Source organism: Macaca mulatta, chromosome 9 (assembly GCF_049350105.2).
Source record: "Macaca mulatta isolate MMU2019108-1 chromosome 9, T2T-MMU8v2.0, whole genome shotgun sequence".
NCBI classification, from domain to species: Eukaryota; Metazoa; Chordata; class Mammalia; order Primates; family Cercopithecidae; genus Macaca; species Macaca mulatta.
This window is the reverse complement of record NC_133414.1, coordinates 123,249,635-123,274,769: the sequence shown is the minus strand read 5'-3', so window position 1 is coordinate 123,274,769 and position 25,135 is coordinate 123,249,635. Positions and strand designations below refer to the sequence as shown.

Sequence of the window (25,135 nt, the reverse complement as noted above, 5' to 3'; positions counted from 1 at the left end):
AGGAGGCTGCAGGGGGGTGCCTTCATCCAGGTCCCAACCCCACCCACACTTAGAAACCCAGGACAGTCCCCTTGGGCCGCTTTTCAGATCCCCTTGGCATGTCCGCCTCAGAGATCGCAGCAGGCTCTCCGTCATCCCATCCGAGAGACCTCTCGTGTTTTCAATTACCAATCCCCATTTACATCCTGGCTGGGGCTTGAATGCCAGGCTATATTAGGCCATGCAGAGCCAGGCCTGTTATGCTTTCTTGTTAGCCACATCACATCATATTTTTATGATGCCAGTTTTCTTCCTGAGTTCTCTAGAACCACTTCCATTAAAAAAAAAAAAAAAATCACACTTGAAGGTCCAAGGGCCCCTGTAGTTCCCAACATAGTCTGGAAAGGAACCCTCTGAGACCAGGGACAAAGAACTGGATAAATCTGAGGCAATGAGGGACGGTGCCTGTTTTTTCCATCCCCTGCAGCTGCCTGCATCCACCACCCCAAAGCCCGACTGCACCTCTGGTTCCTTATGGCCCAGAGCAAGAAGACAAAGATCCAAGACTCTTGTAGGAACCAAATGCCCTTCCTTGGAGCAGCCTCTTCTGTCCCTCCTTGTCCTTCTGCAGACCCCCAGCACTTCAGTGCGGGGCTCCTGTGCTCTGTCATCCACCATGTCCATCAGCACTGTGGCAAGGAACATTAGAATTTGCAAAGTGCTGCCTCACCTGTGGTCTCCTTAGACTTACCTTTGGAGTGAGGTGGTAGGATACCCATTCTACAGATGAAAAAGTAGAGACAGTGGAAAGGGAGATGGTGTGCTCAAGTCAGGAAGACAGTAAATAGGAGCGTCAGAGCCCCTGGGGCTCGGCTCAGGGACCAGGCCCAGCTGCCTATACAAGTCTACACACTTGGTAACCCAAGAGAAGCTGCTGTACATTTGAGTTCCTTTCCCAAAAGTACACTCCTGGAGGTCAGAAGTCCTGGAAGCACTGTGCCCTCTGTACTGTACTCCCTTCCCAGCCTCCTCATGCCCAGGACAGGTGGCTTCCATAGGGTTGGGGACTGGGGCACCCAAGAGGGAAGAAATGCTCTCTGTGACTTTCCACTTGTTCTCTGCCCCCAATTTTATAGTAACTCTCTCTCATAAACACACACACACACACACACAGAGGCACATCTGGGATCCAGAAAGAGACCCCAGACCATCTCAGGTGGGGAATGGAAGGGCAGGGTCACTCCTCTGGTGAGCTGTAAGTTTCTTCCCTGGTCAACAATTGAGCATGCTGCCAATGTGTTGGGGGCTATGGTTGAGGAGGGGCTCCCAAGGAGGCGCAGCGGGCGAGCTGAGGCAGAAGTGGTAGGAATAAGGGCCTGCTGCTTTGAGAGCAAGGCTAGGTCTTCCTGCCTCCATGAGATCCTGAGGCTATGGCTGCAGACAACAGAGGATCAGGGACCAACTCCAGGTGTCCTCCTTGCTTCCCATCCAAGAAGAACAAGGGCAAGTCCTTTGCCCATAGTTCTTTGGCCATTAGCCCCTCTATGTCCTTCAGACCCCATGGGGCAGGACACAGACCACCTAACAGAACTGGCCCAACAGAAGAGTTGGCCCAGGGGAAGGACCCCACATCACCAGGGCAATGGACCTTGGTTAAATGGCCGTGGTTGCTTCCAGGTCTCTAGCTCCCCCTCAAGCCATGAATCCAGGACCATTCTCAGTGAAGCTAATGGGCCACATGAACCTTCCTCGTACAAAGAAGCAAGGTTCTAGCCTCCTTATTTCACTGAACCCCCACTCCCTGGGCCACCCCACCCACACCTCTCCTCCCATCCCTAACTTCTGCCCTCAGGCTCTTCCCTCACACCTACTGGCCAACCCCATCACCATAGCAGCAAAGGCCCAAGGGTCAACAAGACCGTACCCAACACCCTCGACATGTAGGCACTGTGCTAGACCTCGAGTGGGGAGCAGGATAGGCACAGCCTTGACCCACCCAGCACTTTCAGGCTAGAGAGGGAGGAAAGGCTTACATAGACCAAAAAATAATAAATAATCAAATAATATGGTAAGACAAGGATCCAGAATACATCCCCTTTCATGGTGTGATGAAGCAGCCCAAAAAGACTGTAAATGGGAAACATGGAGGAATTTGGTGAGCCAGTGACACCCCAGCTGGTTTTGGAAAGACAAAAGAAATGTGATCCCCAACATTCCTCTCTTCCTCAAGACAGACATTCCTCATTCCTCAGGTGAATGAGGAACACAGGTGTGCAGACTTCAGGGTCCACACATTTGACCACAATGCTCCTTTATTTTTCACTGGATTCATGTACACACATAGATGATTTACAGAGATTATTGGCATTTACAGAGTTTTGTGCTCAAATACTGTTGCATAGTTTTGAAAGCTGAACTTCTATAGAAATGTGAGGGGAATAAAGCAGAATATTTAAGTGCAGAAAGCTGGCAGCCCAAATGACCTATGCTCTCAGCTCATCTGGCTTCACTTTGCCAACTAGATCAAATAATGTCCCCAAAATGCAATGCACAAAAATACATACACATTCCAACAATGTCTAAACCCATTTCTGGAAGGTTTCACCATGAAATAAGTCACTTGGTGGCAACAACTCCTGTTATAGGACAGCCAGGATTTGGGTCATGCCTCTGGGACAATGATGGCGTTGTACTATTTGCAGAGCCAGGAAATAGTTGTGAGAACAACTGCTCTGTCCTCTTTAGAAACATGCAAATGGTAAGTTGGACCCCGAGACTGGAAGCCCAGATGGTCAGAAGTCCTCTACCTCCTATCCAGTAACATAAGAGAATCCCAGAAATTGATGGATAACTGAAAGTTCCTCCCACCCTCCCAAGGAGTTGTTCCAAGTAATCTTATATACTTGACCTGTTGGCCCCCATAGGACAGCATGTGGGTTATGGGTTTCTGACCTTGGTTTGATGGACTCTAGATAAGTTCAAAGAACTGTTTAAGGCAGTGTCAACTTAGTTTGAATTAGAAAGTTGATCATAACACAAGGACAAAGTGACACCCAACTAAAGAAGCAAAACAAAGAAACTCACTTCAAATTCACGCAATCTTTGAGCATATTGATGAGGTGACTTTGACCCAAAGGTCACAGGACTATATCTGTCAGGACTTCCTTGTTGTAAGTGACAGAAAACTCAACTCAGATTGGCCTAATTAAAAGAACGGGAATGTATTGGCTCATGAAATTTTTTAAAAGTCTAGAGATAGGTCTCACTTCACACACAACTAGATTAAGGACTCAATTGGTGTCATTAGGGCTCCATTTCTTTTCCTCTTTCAGAGTTCTTCCATCTTCCATGGTGCCCCAGGTTGTGGATGGACATGGCACATGCAGTGGGAAAAAACACTGCCTCTTTCTCAACAATTCCATTGAAAGTCTTCTGGCATCTCATTGGCTCTGACCAATTCAGGGATGGGCCCCTGGCCCACTCATTGTGGTCACAGTGGGGGATACAATGGCAGGCTACAAATCTGGGTTTAGCTCATAGAGTCACCTTGGAGCCCACCCCAAACACACCAACTGAGAGCAATACATAGATGGGAGTGAGGCTATTGCCAGAAGAGGGAATGATGGCTGGGAATGCAAACCACAGACATTCACTACAAAACAAGCGGGCTGATTTTCATGCGTGGCCTCTATCCCACACATGACCCTGATGAGCTACAGACAGAATCCAATCCCTTCAATACCATCACCATGGTTCTCTCCGCCCCAGTGAAAAGAGGTTGCTGGGAGTGCTGCAGAAAAGCAGGGAATATGCAGAAGGTACAAGAAAGTCTCCAACCCCACAAAGAGCCTGGAGCTGACACCTCACAAAGAGTGTCATATGTCTACTGCTTCCATCTATTTTGCTCCCATCCTGCTCCCAGGCAGGGAAATTGTCCAGATCGCATCTGCAAAGCTGAGATCAGCAGAGTCTGAGTCATCCCTGCCCCATGATAGTAGGAGCCCAGGGCTGGGTCAGAGAAAATGTGCATAAGACATTCTTCATTGTATTGCTGGGATAGAGAGTGAGGAATCATTATCACCGAATAGGTATCATCATCATCATCATCATCATCACTAAGAGGAGACAAAACCCATAAGACAACAACAGCATGTACCGAATACAAACCAAAACAATTAAAAACTGAGAGCAAGTAACCACATTAGTCATCAGGACAACTGAAGTAAGATTGGGCAGCACGAGGCAAGTGAGTTGCGGTGAGTGATTCAGGACTAACACCGCGAACAGTGAGCACAGGCCCGAGATGCTGCAGATGAGCAAGTGCAGTGACGGGGTGCCAAGACCCTGCCCGACCCAGGCCACACAACAGAGAACCCAGAAGAAGTGGCTGTGAATACATGCCCAGGTGACCCTGACTTTGAGGCTCTGCTTCAGCAGGTTCCATGGAGGGTGGCATGGAGGACAGGAGTCACCCAGAGAGCAAAACAAAGGCTGACCTTTGTTGCTGCACACACAAAGGATGACCAGGAATGGTACTGTGAAGCCCGGAGCCATATGAGCTGATTAGTTCTGACCCCCTTCCCCTTTCTGGTTCTTCCCTACAGATCCAGGGCCATCCTTACTTAACGAGCTGAGACTACCTTTTGTCTCTGGCCTAAAAGCTGGGACAAGAACACCTTCCTCTAACTCCACTGTCCTGAGCACTGGCAAACTCCTAGATCAGGGTTCTGTTTTCAATCCCTGTCCCTGTGTTTAAAAGCTAAGACTTTCCCCCAACTCAAAACACTTATTGCCATATATATAGATATATAGAGAAAGATAGAGGGAGGAAAGGCATATATATGTATAGTATATGACATGTTTGTGTATCCCATACACACACACTTGTGCATGAACACATCCACTCCTCCATATCCTCAAGATCCTGCACAAAGCTATTCTCTCTGAGGATTGTTCCACAACCCTCCAGGCAGTGTTTATCACAGCCCTTGACAGCCTATAGGTGTGTGATGGTTACTATTAAGTGTCAACTTGATTGGACTGAAGGATGCCTAGACAGCTGGTAAAGTATTGTTTGTGGGTGTTGTCTGTGAGGGTGTTGACAGAGGAGATTGACATTTGAGTCAGTGGCCTGGAAGAGGAAGACCCACCCTCAATGTGGATGGGCACCATTTAATCGTCTGTCTGCATGGCTAGAACAAAGCAGGCAGAAGAGGGAATAGCTGGCTTGCTGGGTCTTTTGGTTTCATCTTTCTCCCATGCTGGATGCTTCCTTCTCTTCCTCTGATGCCCTTGGAAGGCTGCAGGTTCTTTGGCCTTTGGACTCTTGATTTACATCAGTGGTTTGCCAGGGGCACTCAGGCCTTGGGCCACAGACTGAAGGCTGCACTGTCAGCTTCCCTGCTTTTGAGGCTTTTGGACTGAGCCACTACTTGCTTCTTTCTTCCCCAGCTTGCAGACAGCCCTTCATGAGACTTTGCCTTCTGATCATGTGAGCCAGTTCTCCCCTATACACTCCCTTTCGTACAGACATATATCCTATTCGTTCTGTCCCTCTGGAGAATCCTGGCTAATACAAAGTGTATCCACACAAGTCTTTGTACATCCCATCTTCACTCTGGAGTTGTTTCAAGCACAAAAATGCATCAGAGCGACAGCTCTTGGGAAGTCAAACACCTGCAGATCTCATCAGGTTTTATCTTAGCCCTTGTACCATATCAACCACTGATAATTTAAGAGCAAGGACTTTGCCAGCCAGGAGACAGGCTCTTCCCTGGTGGACAGCACTTCCTCTGTCCTTAAAACATAAGCACTTACGTTCTCTTTCCTGTGGAACTTAGTCCCTGTGAGGTGAGCGATTTCCTCCGTCTTTGTGCACATCCAGTGTGGAGCAGTCATGTAATATGTGTGCTTTGTCACACTCAACACCATGTTCTCATTTTTACATTCACCATTCCTGCATTAACGTGGTTCTCAATGGTCACGTCTACTGACTTAAGTGTATTTCATCATATTAACTCATTCATCCACCAAATGTTTACTGGATGCCTACTATGGGTTGTAGGTGACTGAAACTCAGCAGGAAACAAAGTCCTTGGATGTGGCATCATAAACATGCAGCCACAAGCTATGGGAAGAGCTGTGGACTGTGCCCCTGAAGAAGTGGTAGAGCAGAAACTGAACTCTGAGTAACCTTGGCATGTCACATAGATCTACCACAAAGTCAGAATGACAATATGCACCCACTGGTGGGACTGCATGAGAACTCAGATATGAAGAGGGCATTGCAAACAACCCTGATGGATATGTGGTGTTATGAAAATATGCCATGTCCCTACGAGTAGACATCAGATAGTTTTCAATGCTTGCTAACATAAACAGCATTATTGTGGGCATCTTTTTTTCTCTTAATATTAGTTCTTTAGTGAGTGTTTTTCAAGAGTGCGACAATGGAGAAAAATAATATTGTAAGTAATGTTATGGCTCTTCTTACAATATTGCCAGATTTCTCTCCAGAAGATAAGGCCCAATTTGCATATCATACCAGTGTGTATGAACACATGTGTTTCTAGAGGGGTTATTTAAAATATTGGCACCCAATAGAGCATGAGCATGCAGCAGTCAGAACGGACACCTGCTGTCGACCTCCAGCACAGCCGTGGCTTTCCTGGCCTTGCGTTCTGTGATTTCTCCTTTTTACTGTGATTTTATTATGTGACTTTATTATTTCCGTATTTTTTTTTACTGTGAGATATCCTACAGTTGTTCTCAGGCTCATTTCTTTCATTGCTAGAAAGTTCTTCCATTAACCAAATTGGAGATGCATTTATTTCCCTATGTGCCGACCATCAACATCGATATCAGACTCCTCTTATTATAAGGAATCAGTCTTAAATGTGCAGGATTGGAATTTTTTCGGAATATTTTCTACCTAATGTCTTTTCCCATCGTGTTGATTTCCTTTTTGGTGAGACTGTTTTTTTTCTGCTGTAAACATCTATTTTTGAATTTTTATGAATTGATTATGTCCATCTTCTCTCATCACAGCCTTCATTTCTTCAATAGACAGTAACATATCTTCCCTCTAAACTGGAGACACTATAGTGTTTCCTTCTTGCTTTCAAAGAATTTTTCATTTTGCTACAAAAGTTATACATGATCATTACAGAAAAATGTAAGAAGAAAATTTTAGGAAAAAATTGACTGCAAAGGTAACTACTAACAGTCTGTTTTTCCAGTTTTTTTGTCTTTTTATTTTTCAATTTCTATGAGATCATACTCTGCTGGTTATCATCTGTCTTTTTCTCTTAAATCTGTATTATGAACAGTTTTCACATAGATTTGTTTTCTTCTTAAATACACAAAATATTCCAGTATATAAATGAAATAAATGTTGCAGAGTTAATGCCCTATTATTGGTGAGAACTACTGATTCTAATTTCTTGCATTGTCTATAACACAATGAGTTACTCTAGTTATTTACTTTATCTCCAACATGAAACTCAGGACAGGAATTAGATCTTTCCCATTTTGTATCCTCAGGACTTAGCATAGTGACAAATTCACAGTAAGTGCCAAATAAATAAGTAAATAATAGCTAACCATTACTGAGCAATTACTTTGCACCAGACATTGTTCTAAACACTTAATTTACATTAACGTGTTTGTTTCTTACCAAACAAAAAACAAAAATTTTTACATATGAGTAAACCAAAGCATAAAGCAGTAAAGAAATTACTCCAATTAGTTCCCTTCACTTCCTCCTATTTGCTCTGCCCTTTCAGAACTTACACTGGGACAAAAACAGGGAACCCTGGTGCAGCCCTGAAGTGAAATATGGATCCACAGGCCACATTCCACAAAGCTAGCAGAGCAGGAGGCAAGTGTTGGAGATGGGATCAAAGAGTGTCCAAGATTACACAGAGGCAGCCCTGCCTCCAGACCTGTAGCTCACAGGACCAAAGCCATCTTCTATGTCAAATTCTGAGTTATTACTGCAAAGTCATCACCTCGTTTAATTCTACAGCAGCCCCATGAGATAAGTAATATTTTACCCATTTTTACTTGATGCCATGGGGAAAAAAACAACATATCCAGGGTCATGTAGATTGTCAGAGTTGAGGCCAGGATGCAAACCCCAGTCCCTCAGACACCAAAATCTAAGCTCGTCTTAGCCCCACGCTGGAGAGCTTTGGAGAACTCATGAGTTAGGGGCGGCTTATACGGTAGAAACCTTTCCCTCTAAGGGGAAAATCTGCATTTCTCATGATTTCCGTTAGGTTTACGTTTGTTTTTTTTTTTTCTTTTTTGAGAGAGTCTCCCCGTATCACCTAGACTGTAGCGCAGTGACGCAATCTCCACTCAAGGCAACCTCCACCTCCTAGGTTCAAGCGATTCGCATGCCTCAGCCTCCCAAGTAGATGGGATTAGAGGCATGCATCACCATGCCCAGCTATTTTTGTATTTTTAGTAGAAACAGGGTTTCGCCATGTTGGCCAGGCTGTTCTTGAATTCTCGGCCTCAAATTACGCGCCCGCCTCAGCCTCTCAAAGTGCTGGGATTACAGGCATGAGCCACCACACCCAACCCTTTTGGTTTAGATCTGAAACTCTTCTGACCAAAAGCTCTCCAGCAGTGGGCACAGAAGAACTGGGGAAGATACAAGTCTCTAGCCCCAATCCATTTGAATGAGAAGAAAGAGTGACGAAAAGACCCTCCCTCAGAGCTTTCAAGAATGGGAGGGCAGGGGGCAGGCCCATGAGTAACTCCTCTCAGCGGCAGCATGGCGCCCTCCACCATGTACCCCCATTGGGCATTTGCCACCTTTGGAGAGGGGGAGTGGAACTGACAGCAAGACAGACCCAAGGATTAAGCCTCAGTATAACTGATGCCAAACCCCAGGTTCTTTCCACTATTAAAATTTTAAAGTATGGTGGTGTAGCTTGGCTTTAAAATTTGGGTGTGATTTTGGGAGGCAGCAGAGGGAGCATGTATGTGGCATTCCACATGCAGGAGAATCGAAGCAGAGTTATGGAGGCAGAAATGAGCATTATGTTCAGAAGATAGTTATACCAACCTGTGGTACAGCGAAGCAGCAAGGAGCACTAACCTGGCATCAGGAGACCTCAGTTTCAAGTCTAGAAATGCATCGTGGTCGTTCAGGTCACGTATGGGTCTTGGAGTTCTTCTAGGCCCACCCTCTTGTGCTATTGAAGACATAAGGTCTTCCATCAGGCTGTAAAGAGAGAAAGCTAAGACCTAAGAGGTCAAATCTCTGTCACAAATCACCCTAAAACACTGCCCAGCCCAGCCCCACTCAGCCCAGAGCAGTTACGGGAGCAAAAGGAGCTGCCCAGCTTCCAAACTGGAGAAGAAAAGGTTAGCACTAATGAGCCCCTACCAGATGCCAAGCGTAGGCCTAAGCAACCTACCAAAACACTGGCAACTTCTTCTACAAGTTACATGTGGAGAAACTGGTGCTTAGCCCTCTGTTCAAGGTTAAACCAAAGCTATGTGATGGAACCAGGATTTTAATTCCGATCTTCCTGATTCCAAAGTTTCAGCTTTAAAGTGCCCTTCTCAGGAATACCAGCCATTCCCTCCAAGACCTGGGACATGCACAGTGGGAAGCTGTCAGCACCTTCAGAAGAGGCGAGGTGCTACCCACACTATTGGAACTGGGACTTTGGGGAAGGATGCCTGGCAGGCACTGCTGGCAGAGGACCCCTGCAGCCATTGCTAAGCTGTGTCCAGACAGGGAGAGAGCAGGGAGAATCAGCACATTCTCCACTCTCACTCCTGCACCCTGATCTGCTGGTGGCTGCTCTTAGGCAGAACTCAGAGAGCACAGAAGAAAGAGTAAGGGGGCAGCTCACAGGGCTCAGCCCTCCAGGGCCCAGCATAGACAAGGGCAGAGACTATAGTCGGAGGGGCAAGTAGAGAATATCTAGTGTAGAACCCAATGCTCCCTCCCCAATGCCTTCACCTGGGCCACCCTCTCTGGGAGCTCCTGGGAGGGATAGCTCCATTCCCAGCAAGAGTTCAAAAAGGAAGGATTAGGTTTCAGGCAAACAAGCAAATGTGGAGGGTCATAGGAAAAGGCCCAGCCAAGAGCAGTGAGTGTGCTGCTGAGAGCTCCTCATGGCAGGCAAAGTAGACATCCCTGTCAAGTCGCAAGTTCCCTAACTTCTTGGAAATGGATGACTTTTATCTTTGAGGGCCTGAACAGCCTGGCATAGGAGTCAGCAGTGCGAGTTCCAGATTTTGGGCTTATCAGATCTTCTGATTCCCAAGCAGAATCCATGGAGTTGGCAGGGGTGAGTCCTTGCAAGCTCTCATTCACCCTTGATAATCAACTAGTCTTTGGGGACATGATGTGCTTGTGCTCCACGGTCTCTCCTCAAATCTTCCCTGGCCTGTTGTGTCGATAGACGGTGATGTTCGGAAACAAGAAGCGAGTCAGACCAGGTCAGGTCCCGTGGCCTGTTAGGTCAACATACCACCACGACCGACCGAATTCACACTCCAGGAGATGTTTGCATTTGACCATGAATAGGAAGCTCTGAGCCAAGGAGAAGATGGAAATTCACAGAGGGTAGGGGCAGTGGTATACAGTATTTTGCAGGTAAGGGAAGCTCTAAAATCCCAATATCTGGGTCTGCACAGAGACTGGCGCTGCCACTGGGTGACCCTGAGGGAGTGAGGGTTCCTGGCCTTCCCTGTGGTATCAGCACCCTAGTTAGGCTATTAACGCTCTGAGTTACTGCTCCCAATACCCCTCCCCTAACAGTCTCCACCCAGCAGCCAGAATGATTGTTCTGAACCAAAAAAAAAAAAAAAAAAATCTGATCATGTCCCTTCCCTGCCTAAAACACCTCTAATGGCTCCCCAAGCCCTCAAGATAAAACCTTTACCTGTGGCTGCATGATCTGGACTGTCCTCCTCCAGCCTCGCCATTCTCACGTCTCATGGTCCTATTAAAGTGGACTTCATAAGTTGCTTGAACATGCAATGCCCCCCACCCCTAGCACTCCCAGTCCCTTTGCTGGACCTATTCCTACCCATCTCTCATCTCTCATCTGACTGCACACTTCTCTAGGCTCCCTCCCCAATGCCTTCACCTGGGCCAGGTTTCCCCATGGTGAGCCCACCCACCCTGGCACCTGCATCACTAGGCTTACCACTTGCTGGAGCCCACAAAAGAAGAAGCTTCCCCCACAAAAGAAGAAGCTTCCCCCACAAAAGAAGCAGCTTCCCCCACAAAAGAAGCTCTCCCCCGCACAAAAGAAGAAGTTCTCCCCCACAAAAGAAAAAGCTCTCCCCCAACAAAAGAAGAAGCTCTTCCCCTACAAAAAAAAAAAGCTCTCCCCCAACAAAAGAAGCAGCTCTTCCCCTACAAAAGAAGCTCTCCCCAAACAAAAGAAGCAGCCCTCTCCCCACAAAGGAAGCTCTCCCCCAACACAAGAGGAAGCTGTCCCCAATAACAGAAGAAGCTCTGTGAGGTAAAGATCCTAATTAGTTTGCTCCCCACTCTACCCCAACACCTAGTACAAATAGAGTAATGTTAGTAACATTAGCTTGGGGCGGCTCCAAAACAGAGTTGAATGAATAAACGAAGGAAGGACTCTATCATTCTTTCATTAAATGTCTCCGTGTCTCCTCTAGGGCTAGGGCATAAAAAACAATCCCTTAAGTGTGTCCAGGGAGCATGCTGAAAACAGAGCAGCAGACTCCCCACTGGCCCCAGCCTCAGTGGCCATCACTGCTGGGCAGCTCTGAGCTCTGTCTGAGCCACAGACATGGGACGGGGATTACCCAGAGAACTGTGGCCAAGAGCCAGCCACATGGGTCCCTGGGGATCTCTCTCTCTCTCTCTCTCACCTGACCAGGTGACAGGGAAGACAGAGAAGAGGATAGTGTGTGTGTGTGTGCGCGCGCGCGCGCGCACGCACATACTCACACAGTCTGGCCACACATAATAACCCCACACACAGCCTTGCATCTGCATAGTCAGGGAAGAAGGAGGGCCTGTGCTTTTCTTCTACAGATGCCCAGTGACCCAAGCAGCTGGCCCTTGGACAAACTGCAGAAAGGCAGCTGGCCTCTCTCCAGCCTGTTCCCCAAAGTGCTGTTACTCTGCCTTTCTCAGGCTTTGGGTTCTACACTAGATGTTCTCTACTTGCACCTCTGGCTATAGTCTCTGCCCTTGTCCATGCTGAGCCCCGGAAGGCTGAGCCCTGTGAGCTGTCCCCTTACTCTTTCTTCTGTGCTCTCTGAGTTCTGCCTAAGGGCAGCCACCAGCAGATCAGGGTGCAGGAGTGAGAGTGGAGAATGTGCTGATACTTCCTGCTCTCTCCCTGTCTGGATACAGCTTAGCAATGGCTGCAGGGGTCCTCTGCCAGCAGTGCCTGCCAGGCATCCTTCCCCAAAGTCCCAGTTCCAATAGTGTGGGTAGCACCTCGCCCCTTCTGAAGGTGCTGACAGCTTCCCACTGTGCATGTCCCAGGGCCCTTGTAAGTTTCTCTTAACCCTGCCTGTACCTTGCAAATAGTCCGTTTTCAATTCCCCTTCTCTCATCCCTTCACAGGGTGCCATCTTGTTTTTCTCAGGTACAGATTTTAAAGAGGTCTCAAGTCCCTGCCCTTGAAAAACCTGGGGACAACATTAACAGCCTCTCACTCTTGCCTCCCATCCCCTCCAGAATTCTCTGTAGTCAGATAAACTGCCCCTTCCACGGAGAACAGGACAGCCTGGAGGCTACAGAATACGCCTGCCAGAGAAGCAGTGTTGCCTGCCCCAGAATGTGCACGTTGCATCATCCCATCCTCCTCCTAGATTGGCTTCATTGCCCTAGAAGGGGAGTGGCATTCCACCTCGGGGGAGCAGCCTCGCAGGCAGGGAGGGGCCAACTGACATGACAACCAGTGAGACACACCACACTCCCCTTTAATTTCCTTTGTGACCTCTTCCCCTGGTGCATACATGTATACCCTCACATGTCAGGCCCAGGTGAGCAAAGTGGTCCTCAGTGTCCATTGGTGCCTGTTTACACACACACAGACACATATACACACACACCCATAGACACTCACATGTTACACACACATATACATAGGCTTAGTTTATGTTTGGAAAACACACCAAACCCTCACTTCTACCCCAGCCTCCATGAGGCCAATGGCCCTTAGCGCCAGCTGTCCCTACAGAGAGAACATGGGTTGGCCCTTCCCAGTGTGCCTCACCTATGGCCTGGACAGAAGGAGAGAGCAGACCCGCATTTCATAGAATTATAAAATGGATCAGCAGAAAAGCCCCATGAGATCCCTTAACCCAGTGTTACTCAACAAGTGTTCCAGCAAACATGATTCACTGAGATGCTCTGTTAAAAAAAAAAAAAAAAAAGAAAAAGAAAGAAATTCCACAGTCCAGGGAGTTTGGGAATCAGCACACCATGTCATCCTCTCTCAGACAATCGCAAACCACACAGGCACATCAAAGTCTCTGAGAGATCCTGAAGGAGAGGATTAAAGATACCTATTAAAGACTGCTTACCCCAGCACTTCACCAGATAGGTGGCAGACAGGGAAGAGCTAATACAGAGGTGATAGACAGTAGAGACAGATAGAATGGTAATGTCGATAGATAATGTAGATATTATAGATAGATTTTGTAGTTAAATTAACTGCACAGAACACACTTTTAAATAATATTAGACCAACCACTTGCATTTCATAAATGAAGAAGCAGGGACTCAGAGAGGGATTTGCTCAAGATCACATCACTGGTAAAAGACAAAACTGGGCCTAGAACCCAGGCCTCCTAATCCTCAATCTAGGCTGTTTCCAACAGACCCTGTTCTATTTTTTTGTATTTAACTAACTCTAAGCCCCAGGATTTCTGGTAATCAAATAGATCAATGTTATTTCCAAAACAAATCCGAGTGTCAGTGATTTTGCTCCGTGACTTGACGTGGTCTCCCTCTCCGGCGTGCCCTCTGCTGAGGAAGGTGCCCCATCCTGTACCCCGGACTCTCAGGCCCACTGTGAGGGGTGGCAGGGCCCAGGGCAGAGGCCCAAGGGCTAGCCTGGCACTGGGCTCTGGACCTGGGTACCTGGATCCTATTATGCTACTGAGTCAAGGAGGTAGACTTCCTTACAGGTGTCCCCAAATGGGGACAGGACCTTGTCATGCCATCCCCAAGGATAAGGTTGGATGAAAGCTGAGGCCTAACCTGGGCCCAGGTGCCACTGCTCAGGCCTGGCACTGGTCCCACAGGACTCAGCTGCTAGAACCAGAGCTTCCTTCACGGGCTTCCTTCTCAAAGTGTGGGCATCCCAACTCCCACATTCTATGCTCTGAGCTCCCAGCCACAGCCACCTCTCCCCCACCGCTCACTCACAGTACGGATGCCCATTATCCTTGGTGGGCACATCGCATCCTCTCCCCTACTGCCACACTGTCGCTGTGTGTGGCTAATTAGTGATTTTCACAGGCACATCTTGGCTTCCCATGTAGCTCCAAAGCTTCCAGAGGGCAGAGGCAGGCCCTCATCTCACTCCAGAGGGACAAGTGGTGAGTTTTGCACAGTGCATGCAGGGAAGGAAGAGAACTGCCTTGCAATGCCTAAGATGGTCCATGACACAAAGCAGGCACAGGGGGTCCTCTGGGGTTGATTAACCACTCACCACATCCCAAAACAAAATAGAATTCATGTTGGGTGTATGTGGCATCAGACGGAGAGTCACAGGGAGGAGTGGGTTCAAGGGCTCCTGGAATGCTACACCACCAACAGCTGTTCTAGGTCCCAGGTCCCTTGATCTGCCAGTACAAGGTAAGAGGTAAGGATTGATGACGATGCTTCTGGCTCTAAATCTCTGATTTGATTATAGGGTCCTAGACAGGGGAAAGCCTAAGCCATGTTTTCATCATTCTCTCCTCCAGCCTTTTAGCACAGAAGAAATTGAACAAAGCCTTGGGGAGGAGGAGATCGTGCTTGTGCCCAGGCTCAAACGAAGGCACTACCCTTCCCCCAACCCAGTGCACTTGCAGGAGTAAATCTAGCAAGACGCACTTCAGACCCAAAAGCTAATGGCTTTCGATATCCCAACCAAAGTTACATAAAACAGGAGATTCAGCCACGAACACAGACCCTCTTGGCCCAGATACTCGGGAACAGATACGATGCACAGGAAAATGTGGGGGTTAGAGTCTTATCTCCTGCTCTTTAAGCCAAGATCCCTGCGGGAGCCATTTTGCCTCAATTTCCCTCCCCACCCCACATCTTGCCAGACTGTTGCTTGAGCCCTTTGCAAATGAATAAACAGTGATTCCTATTGTGAACTCAGAAACCCATCCATGCCTGGGTTCCAGCCCTCTCTCCCCCACTTTCTGAAGCCTCCATCCACCTCTAAGGCTTCTCTGCTTCTGTAACGAGGAGGAAGGAGCATGACACCAGAGGCCCCTCCGTGTGGCACCACAGCCCATGCTTCTTCTCCCTCTGGGGGTGGAGGCAAGGCAAACACTTCCCTGGCAGACAGGACAGAGCCGAGAGTCAACAGCAAGCAGTGTTTGTATCTGCTCCTGTGGCTGGGACACACAGCCTGGGGCCTGGGGGCCTGCCAGGCAGACTATTGTCTGGCACTGTTTGCCTTTGGGGCGATGGGTGCACTGGAGTGAGGAGGGAAAGGAGAGACTGGGGTGAGGGTGGGATGGGGAGCAGGCCACAGAACCAGACCAGGGAGCCAGCCTTGGCGCCACAGGCCAGGAGGCTGGTTTTTGAAGCCTCTGAGCCAGGGTCACTGGAGCCCAGCACCTGGCCACCCTCCTGTCTGCCGGCTCAGAGGATCCAGGTGACAGCAGGAATTCCTCACCCCCTCAGAGCCATGGTCTTCCCTCTCCCAGACCCCTCAGTGCCCAGATCATTTCTCAGGGCTCTCCACCCTCCTACTGCTGCACACACAGACACCCTCTCCTGCACCAGAGAAGCAAAGGAAGATGAGGAGATGCTGCATGTACGGCCCAGAGGGTGCAAAGGACCTGCTTCCGGGGGGCGTCCAAAGCTGATCCATACATATTATAGGTGGCTGGGCTCACAAAAGCTGGCCTCCCCCAAAACCACAGCCTGATGCTTGGGTTTGCCCCTCAAACCCCCCTCCTCTATGAGTGGCTATTCATCAGCACTGCATCTGACTATATGCACAGGGCTACTACACATCTCTCAGCTGCTCCCTAACCCAGGTAGCCTGGAGCCAGAGCCCTGTCACCTAGCGCCATGGGATCCTGAGCAAGTCGCTTCCTCTTGAATCTGCATTTGCCCTCTCATCTGTCAGATGAGGGGTTGGACTCCTGGATTGTTAAGGCCCCTTCCAGCTTCAAAGTGCCATAACCATAGTGTGAGGACCATAAGCCCTCCTAGACAGCAGAGCAGACTTTGCTATTACAGCAATGCAACAAGAAGGATGCGTGCCTTCTGACCAGAGACAATTCAAACCACAAACCACCAACTAATACATGGTTCTATTCAGGTGTTTAGACCATACTTTGTGCATAACCACACTATGGAGTATATGTTACATGTCATATATTACCATGCTTTAAGGTGAGATATACATTTTGGATATATTCCACACTTGGTGCATATACCACACCTTGGAGTAGATACACACTTTGAGGTATATAGACACATTAGGTCATATAGACACTGGGGTATGTATACACCTTGTGTTTATTACATACTTGGGATATATCTCACACCTGGTGTAGATAGCACACTGCATAGACACCTCTCCACTGGGAGTGTTCTGAGAAGGGCTAATGCCAAAACTCTGGAAAGGTTTTGGGGTTAAGTTCACAGGCCCTAGAACGAGATAAAGTTAGGTACAATGCATTTCCACCGCTTGTTAACCTTGAGCAAGTCACTTGCTCTGAGACTCAGTTTCTTCACCTGAAAAATGGGGATAGTAACAGAACTTACCTCATAGGGTTCTTGAGAAAAGTAAACGAGGCAATGCCTACAACCAGTTCACCACAGTGTCTAGCATGTCAGAAACACTTAGGAAATGGTAGCTTTGTTATTGATTGAACGTTTAAAAAAATTTATAATGTACATTTTTTATTTTTAAAAAATCCACAAAATCAGATGTTCCCAGAGCCTTAAAGCTTTTGAAAACTCAGGTAACAGACAAGAGGACCACTTCATTCATATTTATTTCACATTTGATCTGTAAACTTTTTTATTTAAAAAAATCCACTGTCATTAGCAACATGTGCTGACATTAGTTTTTCTTTAGTGAAATAAGAGTGCAGGCCTTAAATTGTCTCTGTCTAAAACATGTAGAAACGCAGATGTAAACACAAGGTCTCCGCCCTCCTCCCCTGACTTTGGCAGTTCATCAATGACATGATCTCAACCAGAAAAGCAGGGAGGGGGGAAAGGACCACACTTTGATACCTAACAGCTCTTGGGGCAGGAACTGTACAGTTTGGCAGGCCCATTTGTCTTTTCAAACTGTTTACCTTGGGCAAATTGTATCAGGTTTGCTTCTTCCACATAATTTCCACTCCTTGGTGTCTAAAAACAGCAGCTAAAAGATTTTCCCATAGTCAGCACTTTGGGGGCAGGAGGGGCGCACATACATACAAGATAGAAACATACATATTCTTCTTCAAGCAGTGGCCCTGCAGGGAGAGAGGGAACACTGGAAAGAGAGGTTTTAAAGTGAGTTACTGGGGTGAACAGTGCATCAGAGAATAATGGCTTTATACACAGGGCTGATGTGAGGCAGAAAGGTTCATTTACTTATGTCTTGATCCATCATCATAATATTTACATAGGAAAAGGCAATTATGCTGTTAGGCACAGGAAAAAAAAATGGACAGAAATCTTTTCCCCGTCAGGAAATCTCAAAGCAGGTCCGTGTCAAAGGGACAGTCACCAGTTGCTGGTGAAAAGGACGACATAGAGGGACATCATAACACCAGAAAGGGCTTGCATTGCAAATGGGGCTTGGCCTGAACCACACAGCTGTGTCTGCCTAGAAGGCATCTCTCCCAAGGCCAGGATTTCACCGTCAAAACCAAGGTCAAGAGATATGGGGTCCCCATGTGTACTATCAAAAATAGTGTATATTTACATTGTGGAGGGGGTGGTGGGGAGGGCAGTCAGGGCTGCCCTGAGTGGGTTTTAAAAAAGAGAGAGAGAGAGCTGGGGATGGAAGGGGAATTAGCCAGGGCTAGGTAATCCTCTAGGTAACCATCCATTAACCTTTTGTGAGCCATGTCCTTGTAGTCCAGTGCTTGCTCTGAAGAGCTGTGAGGGCTATACCAGGGGAAGAAGGTGAAAATACCTTCAGGAAGCAATACTGATTGGGGTGGCCCACCGGGAAGATGGCTCCAGGTCAAGAGTGGCCAAACCAACAACTGGGGATGCGTGGGTCTGGCAGCAAGAACGCTTCCCTTGTAGGAGCAGCAGACGCCCGCCCGCAGGAGGCTGCAGAGCCACCCCAGAGGAGGAAACGCAGAGCAGACAGGGCCCGGGTTTCTGAGTGCCCTGGGGCTGAGCACTCCTTGGTGCCTTGCTGCCTGCAGTCGGCGTGAGTCTACGCGGGCGCCGGCGGAAACCTCACACGATCCGCTTCCTGTCCCCGCGGCAGAGGATCTTCTTGAAGGCGCGGCGGAAGTCGTGGTTGAAGATGGTGTAGATGACCGGGTTCAGCGAGCTGTTGCAGTAGCCGAACCAGAAGAAGAACTTGAAGAGCGTGCGCGGCACTGAGCACCCGACGGCTGTGAGCGTGTAGGTGAAGAAGAAGGGGAACCAGCACACCACGAACACTCCGATGACCACGGCCAGCACGAACGTGAAGCGTTTCTCGCGGTTCTGCCGCCCGCGCCAGCGCGACGCCTTGGCGGCCCCAGCGCGCTCCACCCCCGGCCCTGCCGCAGCCGTCCCGATCCCGGTCTCCCCCAGCCCGCGCCGTGGCAGGCTGTCCCCCGGCTTCACCTGGCTCGCCCGGGCCTTGCCCTTGCCCCGGAGGCCGCGCTCGGGTCTGCGGGGCCCGGGAGGCCGCTCGGCGTGGTCGGACGACGAGCTCTCCTCCAGGTCCAGCGCGTCGGCGTCGCGCGGCCCGGCCGGCGCGGGCTCGCCAGGGGCGCCGTTGAGCTGGGTGGGCAGCGGCTCGGCCTCCGCGCCCCCCGGGCCCGCGCCGCGCTCTGGGCCCAGACCGTTGGGCCTGCGCTCGGCGCCCCCCTGCGGCACGGCGGCGGCGTCCGGACCCCGGCGGCTAGGTGGCACGCGGGTGCGACGCTTGGCGATCTGGTAGATGCGCACGTAGACCAGGATCATGATGAGGCAGGGAGCGAAGAAGGAGCCGATGCACGACGAGATGACGTACCACTTCTGGTCGTTGATCTCGCAGCGCGGCTCGGCCGGCTGCGGGCCGCCGTGGCCGCGCTTCTTCTCGAAGGAGATGAGCGGCGGGAAGGAGATGACGGCCGAGATGACCCACACGGTGATGATGATGGCCTTGATGCGGCGCGGCGTGCGCTTCAGATTGTACTCGATGGCCTGTGTGATGGACCAGTAGCGGTCCAGGCTGATGGCGCACAGGTGCACGATGGACGACGTGCAGAAGAGCACGTCGAGCGCCAGGTAGATCTCGCACCAAGCCTTGCCAAAGTACCAGTAGCCCATGACCTCGTTGGCCAGCGAGAAAGGGATGACAAGCGTGGCCACCAGGATGTCGGCCGAGGCCAGAGACACCAGGAAGAGGTTTTGGGGCGCCTTGAGCGCGCGGCTCGTGAACACCGCGATGATGACGAGCACGTTGCCGAACACGGTGAGCAGCATGAGCAGGCCGGCCAGGCACACCAGCGTCAGCGTCACCTGCAGGGAGTAAGGGGTGGCCCGGGCGCCGCCCCCCGGCGCCTCGGTCCCGTTCCAGCTCGCATTGCCCGCGTCCGGCTGCAGGGAGCCCATGGGCGCAAAGCTGCCCTCGGCCAGCGGCTGCTCCTGGCGGAACATGAACGCGGGCGCCCGCTCGCCTGGGCCTGCTGCCAGCTGCCTTCCGGCCCGGCGCCCGTGGGTCCTCCTCTTCCTCCGGCGCCCCGCTCGCCTGGCTGCAGCTCACATAGGGAGGGGGCCGCAGGGAGGCCGGGCCCGAGCTGGGGGACCGCTAGCGGCCCATGGCCCGGGTCCCGCGAACTGCGCCTGGCTCGCGCTTCGGACGCTCTCGGTGGGCGCCTTCTCGCTCCGAGCTCCTAACACAGCCAAGTTTTATTTCTAAGCGGCGGGAGAGAGTAGGGAGAGCCGATGGGTAAAGAGATTTATTCTTCAAGAAGGGAGAACAAAAATCATCGGTGGCCTGATAACTTGGAAGGATGACAGGAAATTAAATATATATATACATATCGATATCTATATCTTGACTCTTGAGCCTGAGCGAAAGCAAGAGGTCTTACCGTGTGCGGGGCCCGCCCCCACCCCGGGAGGCAGCCGAGGGGTGCTGATGCGAGCTTGGGGTCCTATGTCTGTCTCCTTATATCCCCGAAGCGATTACCGACTCTCTGGCTTCCCCCAGACGCTGCGCTTCTGGCCGGGCCCGGCCCGGGGCTGGGGCGCGGACCCTGCCGCCTCTCGGAGCGCCGCGAGACTTCCAAAGTTGTGCGCCCTGCTGAGGCTGGGGCGCACTGTGCGGAGCTCGGGGGCGGCGGCGGCGGCGGGGTGAGGAGTGTGGGCACCGCATGAAGGCACCCCCGTCCTCAGGCGGGCCGGGGTAGGTGAACGATCAGCTCTGCAGGAGCTGCGACGAAGGCAGGGTGTCTCCTGGGCGTCCGCCAGGTGGGCGCCGAGCGCGACTGGATGGGCCGGGGTCCGACGACAGCGCGAGTTGGGCTTGGAGCGCAAGGTTGGGGGAAGAAGGCGCTGGAGCTGCCGGGCGGCGGCACGCCGGCTGCTGGGCGTCTGCACGGAGCCGCAGCTGCTACTGCTCCGCTGCGCTCACGGTGGACTCGTTTTATAGCCCCAGGATCAAGCCGGCGTTGCTGAGCAGCCAGCGTCAGCCCCCACGTGGGAAGCCGACCCTCCCCCGCCCCTCGCACCACCCCTCCGCCAGTCTAGCGCCGGCGCCCAGCGCTGGACCTCGGGGAGAGTTGCCCTCATGCGGGACCAGCCCTTTGGAGAGGCGCGTACCTTGAGCGAGAGGCTTAAAGAGGGAGCCCGGTGGTTGGGGGGGCGGGGGAGCGGCCCCTGCTAGGAGTTGGCCATGCAGCTCCGGGCCGACGGAGCAGAACTCGACGGGCACCCGTGAGTGCCCCCAAGGAGCTGGATCTTGGAAGAAAAGGGAAGAAAAAGTGGAGGGGAATCCCTGCCCAAATCGAGGGAAGTAACCTCCGGTGTGGGTTACATCTGGAGCAGCCCAGCTCCGGGCCAGAGCCGACCTGGTCCGCAGGTGCTCCTTGCGGCTGGGGAGAAAGGGGTGCTGGAGAGGGAGGAAGGCGCGGGTTCGGATGGAACCCCTGGGCGGAATGGACAGCACCTATGGGTAAGTGGCACAGGCCAGACTTCGGACCTTGGCTTAGGGAAGAAGCGGCTACGTGTCCTCCCAGCCACGAAGCTGTCTGCGGGACACGCGCGACCGGGGGTCTGGACCGCGCCCCCTTAGACAGAGGTGGGGAGGGGTCCAGGAGCCGAACGCCAGGACAAAGCGAGGACGCACTGACACCTGCTGGCCGCTCGTGGTCACGGCTGAGAAGCGACCCGCTGACGCCAGGCGCCTCCTCCCATCTCTTAGGTCTTCTGCCTACAGAGCCTTCTCCTATCTCAGAACAAATTGGTTTCTGAGCTCAGGAAAGGAGAACCCAGATTTTGAATTGCACCCTGTCGTGTTGCAGAAATCTTCCTAAAGCAGATACTCGTGTGTCTACCCCTGGCGGGAGTGGGGGTTTGTCTAATAAAGTCACATCAGGAGGGGCTCAGCAGGCACCGCCGGCCAGAACGGGCATCCCACCCTGGACCCGCACAGCCCACCCTTCCTGCAGATCCGAGAGAGGCCAGGATCCTGCCTCCTTGGTTGCCCCGCTCTGGCCTACTGGGAACCATTATGTTTTTGTTGAGGACCGAAAGCTAAACTCCACCCCCCGCATCCCACCCCCATTCAGATGTACACACACCATCCTTCAGTAAGGGGAGGAGGGAGTAGCCAAGGAAGGGAGAATATTTTCCATGTTCTCTCTGATAAGAATAGCGGGGGGTGGGGGGGGGGAGGTGGGCGGCGAATGGCAAGTTTTTCCGTGCGTGCTAGCTGGCCCAGGATAGATTTTAACGGTCACTAGAGCACTAGTTTGCACCCTGCTAGCTGCACTTTTCAGATGAGCAGTAGTTTAACGGGTAAAGCCCAGGAGGGTAGGAAATTTCAGCAGGAGAGAGATTAAACTTAGAGGAACGTCGTCTTATTTAAGGAACCACTAAACCAAAATGCCTTATGTAGTCACCTAAGCTGGAATTCCAAGGATGGAACAGGCTGCCTCTCTGTGCAGCCAGCTGCAGGCTTAGGTCTGGCTGGGGGCTGAGGGCTAAATTAAGGGCCCTGAGAATCACCTTCATTCCCAGCTGATGTCTGCAGCCTGCACCAGTGATACAGTTATTGATGCTGCTGCTGTTCATGTAGTTAGTCTCAAAATCTGTACTTTCCAAAGTGTTTCACAGAAGTCTCATTTGACTTCAGTACCTTTGTCTCCCAATCTTTGCCCTAATGGTATAAACTCCCTTTCCAGTCTTAGTTCTGAGAAGCCTTTCTAATCTCCCTTTCGGGACAATCTAAAGGAAGCTGAGTTGGAGAATGTCTTCACTATGTTGAGTCACTCATTTTCCATCTTCTACTAAAGTCTCTGCTCTGAGGCTCTTGGCAGGGGCTGTGGACATCACCATTAGGCTCAGATGGAAACATGGCTACACTCATGCTAAGAGACAAAAATCAGAGCCCATGGCAATCTGGGGTTTGCTGTGTTGCTGTTTGCAGATCTTGGGGACTGAGTCTTGGGAGACCATCACTTACCATCTCCACCCCTGCTTCCAACACACTGCTCTCCTTCCTATCTAATTTCAGAATCAACAGGGGAAATAAAAACAAACCTAGAAAGAATAGACCCCAGAGTGAGAATCACTGCCCTGAGCCAGTGAGACTGCTATGACAGTGTCATAGCCCTCCAGGGAGCTGGGACAGAGCAAATAGTTGAGAGCCACTGTAAATATGGAGTTTGGGTTTGATGGCCTAAGAAGGAGTCATTTCTGGGGACCCAAAGGGGGGTCCATTATTATTGATATTATTACTAAAAATAAATACTACTTATTAGCACTGACCACATGCCAGGTACAATGTCAAGCAGTTTATGTACTATATATCATATAATTCCCAAAACAATCCTGTAATATAGATATTCTTATCTGCCTTTGTAGATGGGGGAAACTAGGCAACAGATTAAGTAAACTGCCCAGCTAATAAGTGGCAAGGACAGAGCCAAACTCCATTTTTCCTGGTGGTAAGCCCAGTGAGCTTTTTAAGTTCCTTACTGTGAATCTCCAGCCTTGATCGTACTGCCAAAGAGAAACCTGCAAAATGTTCATCAGAAATGAGAGCACTGACAAGTTGGCAAATCCTCCCTCTAGCCCTTTCCTTTCAGTCCACTGATGGCTGCTAGATTAGGACAGTACAGGGCAAGATGTATTCCTTCTTTCTGTATCTAATGCCCACTCTTGGAGGCAACATCACATACACTCTAGGAGACTGGCCATTCCCCAGCAGCCAAGCTGATGGAGAGCAAGCACTACACCAACTGGTTAGGCAACCCCTCCTCCTCCTAGTAGAAGCAACCTCTCTCTGTCATGGGTGCCATACATATTTTATCATGGCTTAGATGGACTTTTCTTGCTCTAGCTTATCTATTCATTTGTATGATGATCTAGCAGGGAGAAAGGACTGTCCTTTTCATCTCTGTATTCCTAGAGTACCTCTAAAACAGACTTTTTAAAAATCATATTTCTAGTACCTACTCCTTAGAGATTCTGATTCAGTAGGATGAAGTCAGGGCCTGGGTATTTGCATTTTTAACAAGTGCATGAGTAATTCAATAAATACCAAAATGCAAGACACACGCGCATGGATACTTGATACATGTTTGTGTGATGAATGAATGAACGAGTGAATGAATGAATGAATGAATGAATAAATGAATGAATTCTACTTACACTGACGCTATCAAAGAGGCAAGAGGGGCCCAAAGTTGGTGAAGTTGGTGACTATGATGGCTAGCATTTTATTCCAAAGTCAGGATTTCTTAATAGTTGAGGTAGCTTAACTAATTCAAGGATATAAGTATAGGATTCTCTCATTCTCTTTTTTCCTAAAAGGAATATGTAAGTAGAAGAAGATAAATTTGTAACTATCAGCTAGGTAATTTACCAGTAAAAGAAAGCTTCTTAAGATAAATCATCTGTCCTCGAGTTATATCTGAAATTAAAGTGTCAGGCAATACCAAAATTTGTCTTGACTTCCATATCTTTGATGGCTACTTCATCTAACAGAAGTGAGGGAGCTGGCTGGGAGAGAATATTAATTGCTTACTTTTTGAAAAGAAGAGTTGACTAAGAAAAAGAAAACATGACTCTGTTAGCCTGGACTCCTAGGCTGTGACAAAATCCTCACAAATAGAAGCAATTTGCTCACACACACACACACACACACACACACACACACACATACACACATAAATACAGGCCAGCCCCCCCACCCCCACCCCCTCCCCCGCCCGCCCTGGACACAGCCTGTACTTAAACACACACTCGCTAGTCTGAACATGATGAACAGGTGGGGAACACAATGTTCTCACTACTACCCATGCCGTGTGCACAGCTGGAACCAAATGCTGCAGTAAGCTACAAACATCTGTCAATTCACTGTATTGCTGACAAGGGGGAAAGGGAGAGTCAATAGGGAAAACTCTGTTGCTTCCTCTAAGCTATTGCTTAATTCCTCCACCTCTTTGTACCTGTGCTAAAGCCCTTGGGAATCCCATAGTTACTGAAGGTTAATGGAAGCCAAAAGAAAAGCATCAACTCCGGGAGTGCTGTAAGGAGCTGGTTTATTCACCACCTGCCATGTTCATC

At 50.0% G+C, this 25,135-nt stretch overlaps 1 protein-coding gene across 1 annotated transcript; it reads right to left on the bottom strand.

The window, feature by feature from the left end:
• Nucleotides 1-17,165: 17,165 nt before the first annotated feature.
• ADRA2A (adrenoceptor alpha 2A) lies at nucleotides 17,166-20,962 on the bottom strand. The gene has a single exon (XM_015148184.3). It carries the CDS (start codon nucleotides 19,994-19,996, stop codon nucleotides 18,599-18,601), a length of 1,398 nt encoding a protein of 465 aa, XP_015003670.2. The 5' UTR covers nucleotides 19,997-20,962; the 3' UTR covers nucleotides 17,166-18,598.
• Between the last annotated feature and the right edge of the window lie 4,173 nt (nucleotides 20,963-25,135).

What these genes read in the sequence shown, in the direction of transcription:
- ADRA2A (XM_015148184.3), bottom strand. Translation starts at nt 19,996, where the DNA reads ATGTTCCGCCAGGAGCAGCCGCTGGCCGAGGGCAGCTTTGCGCCCATG.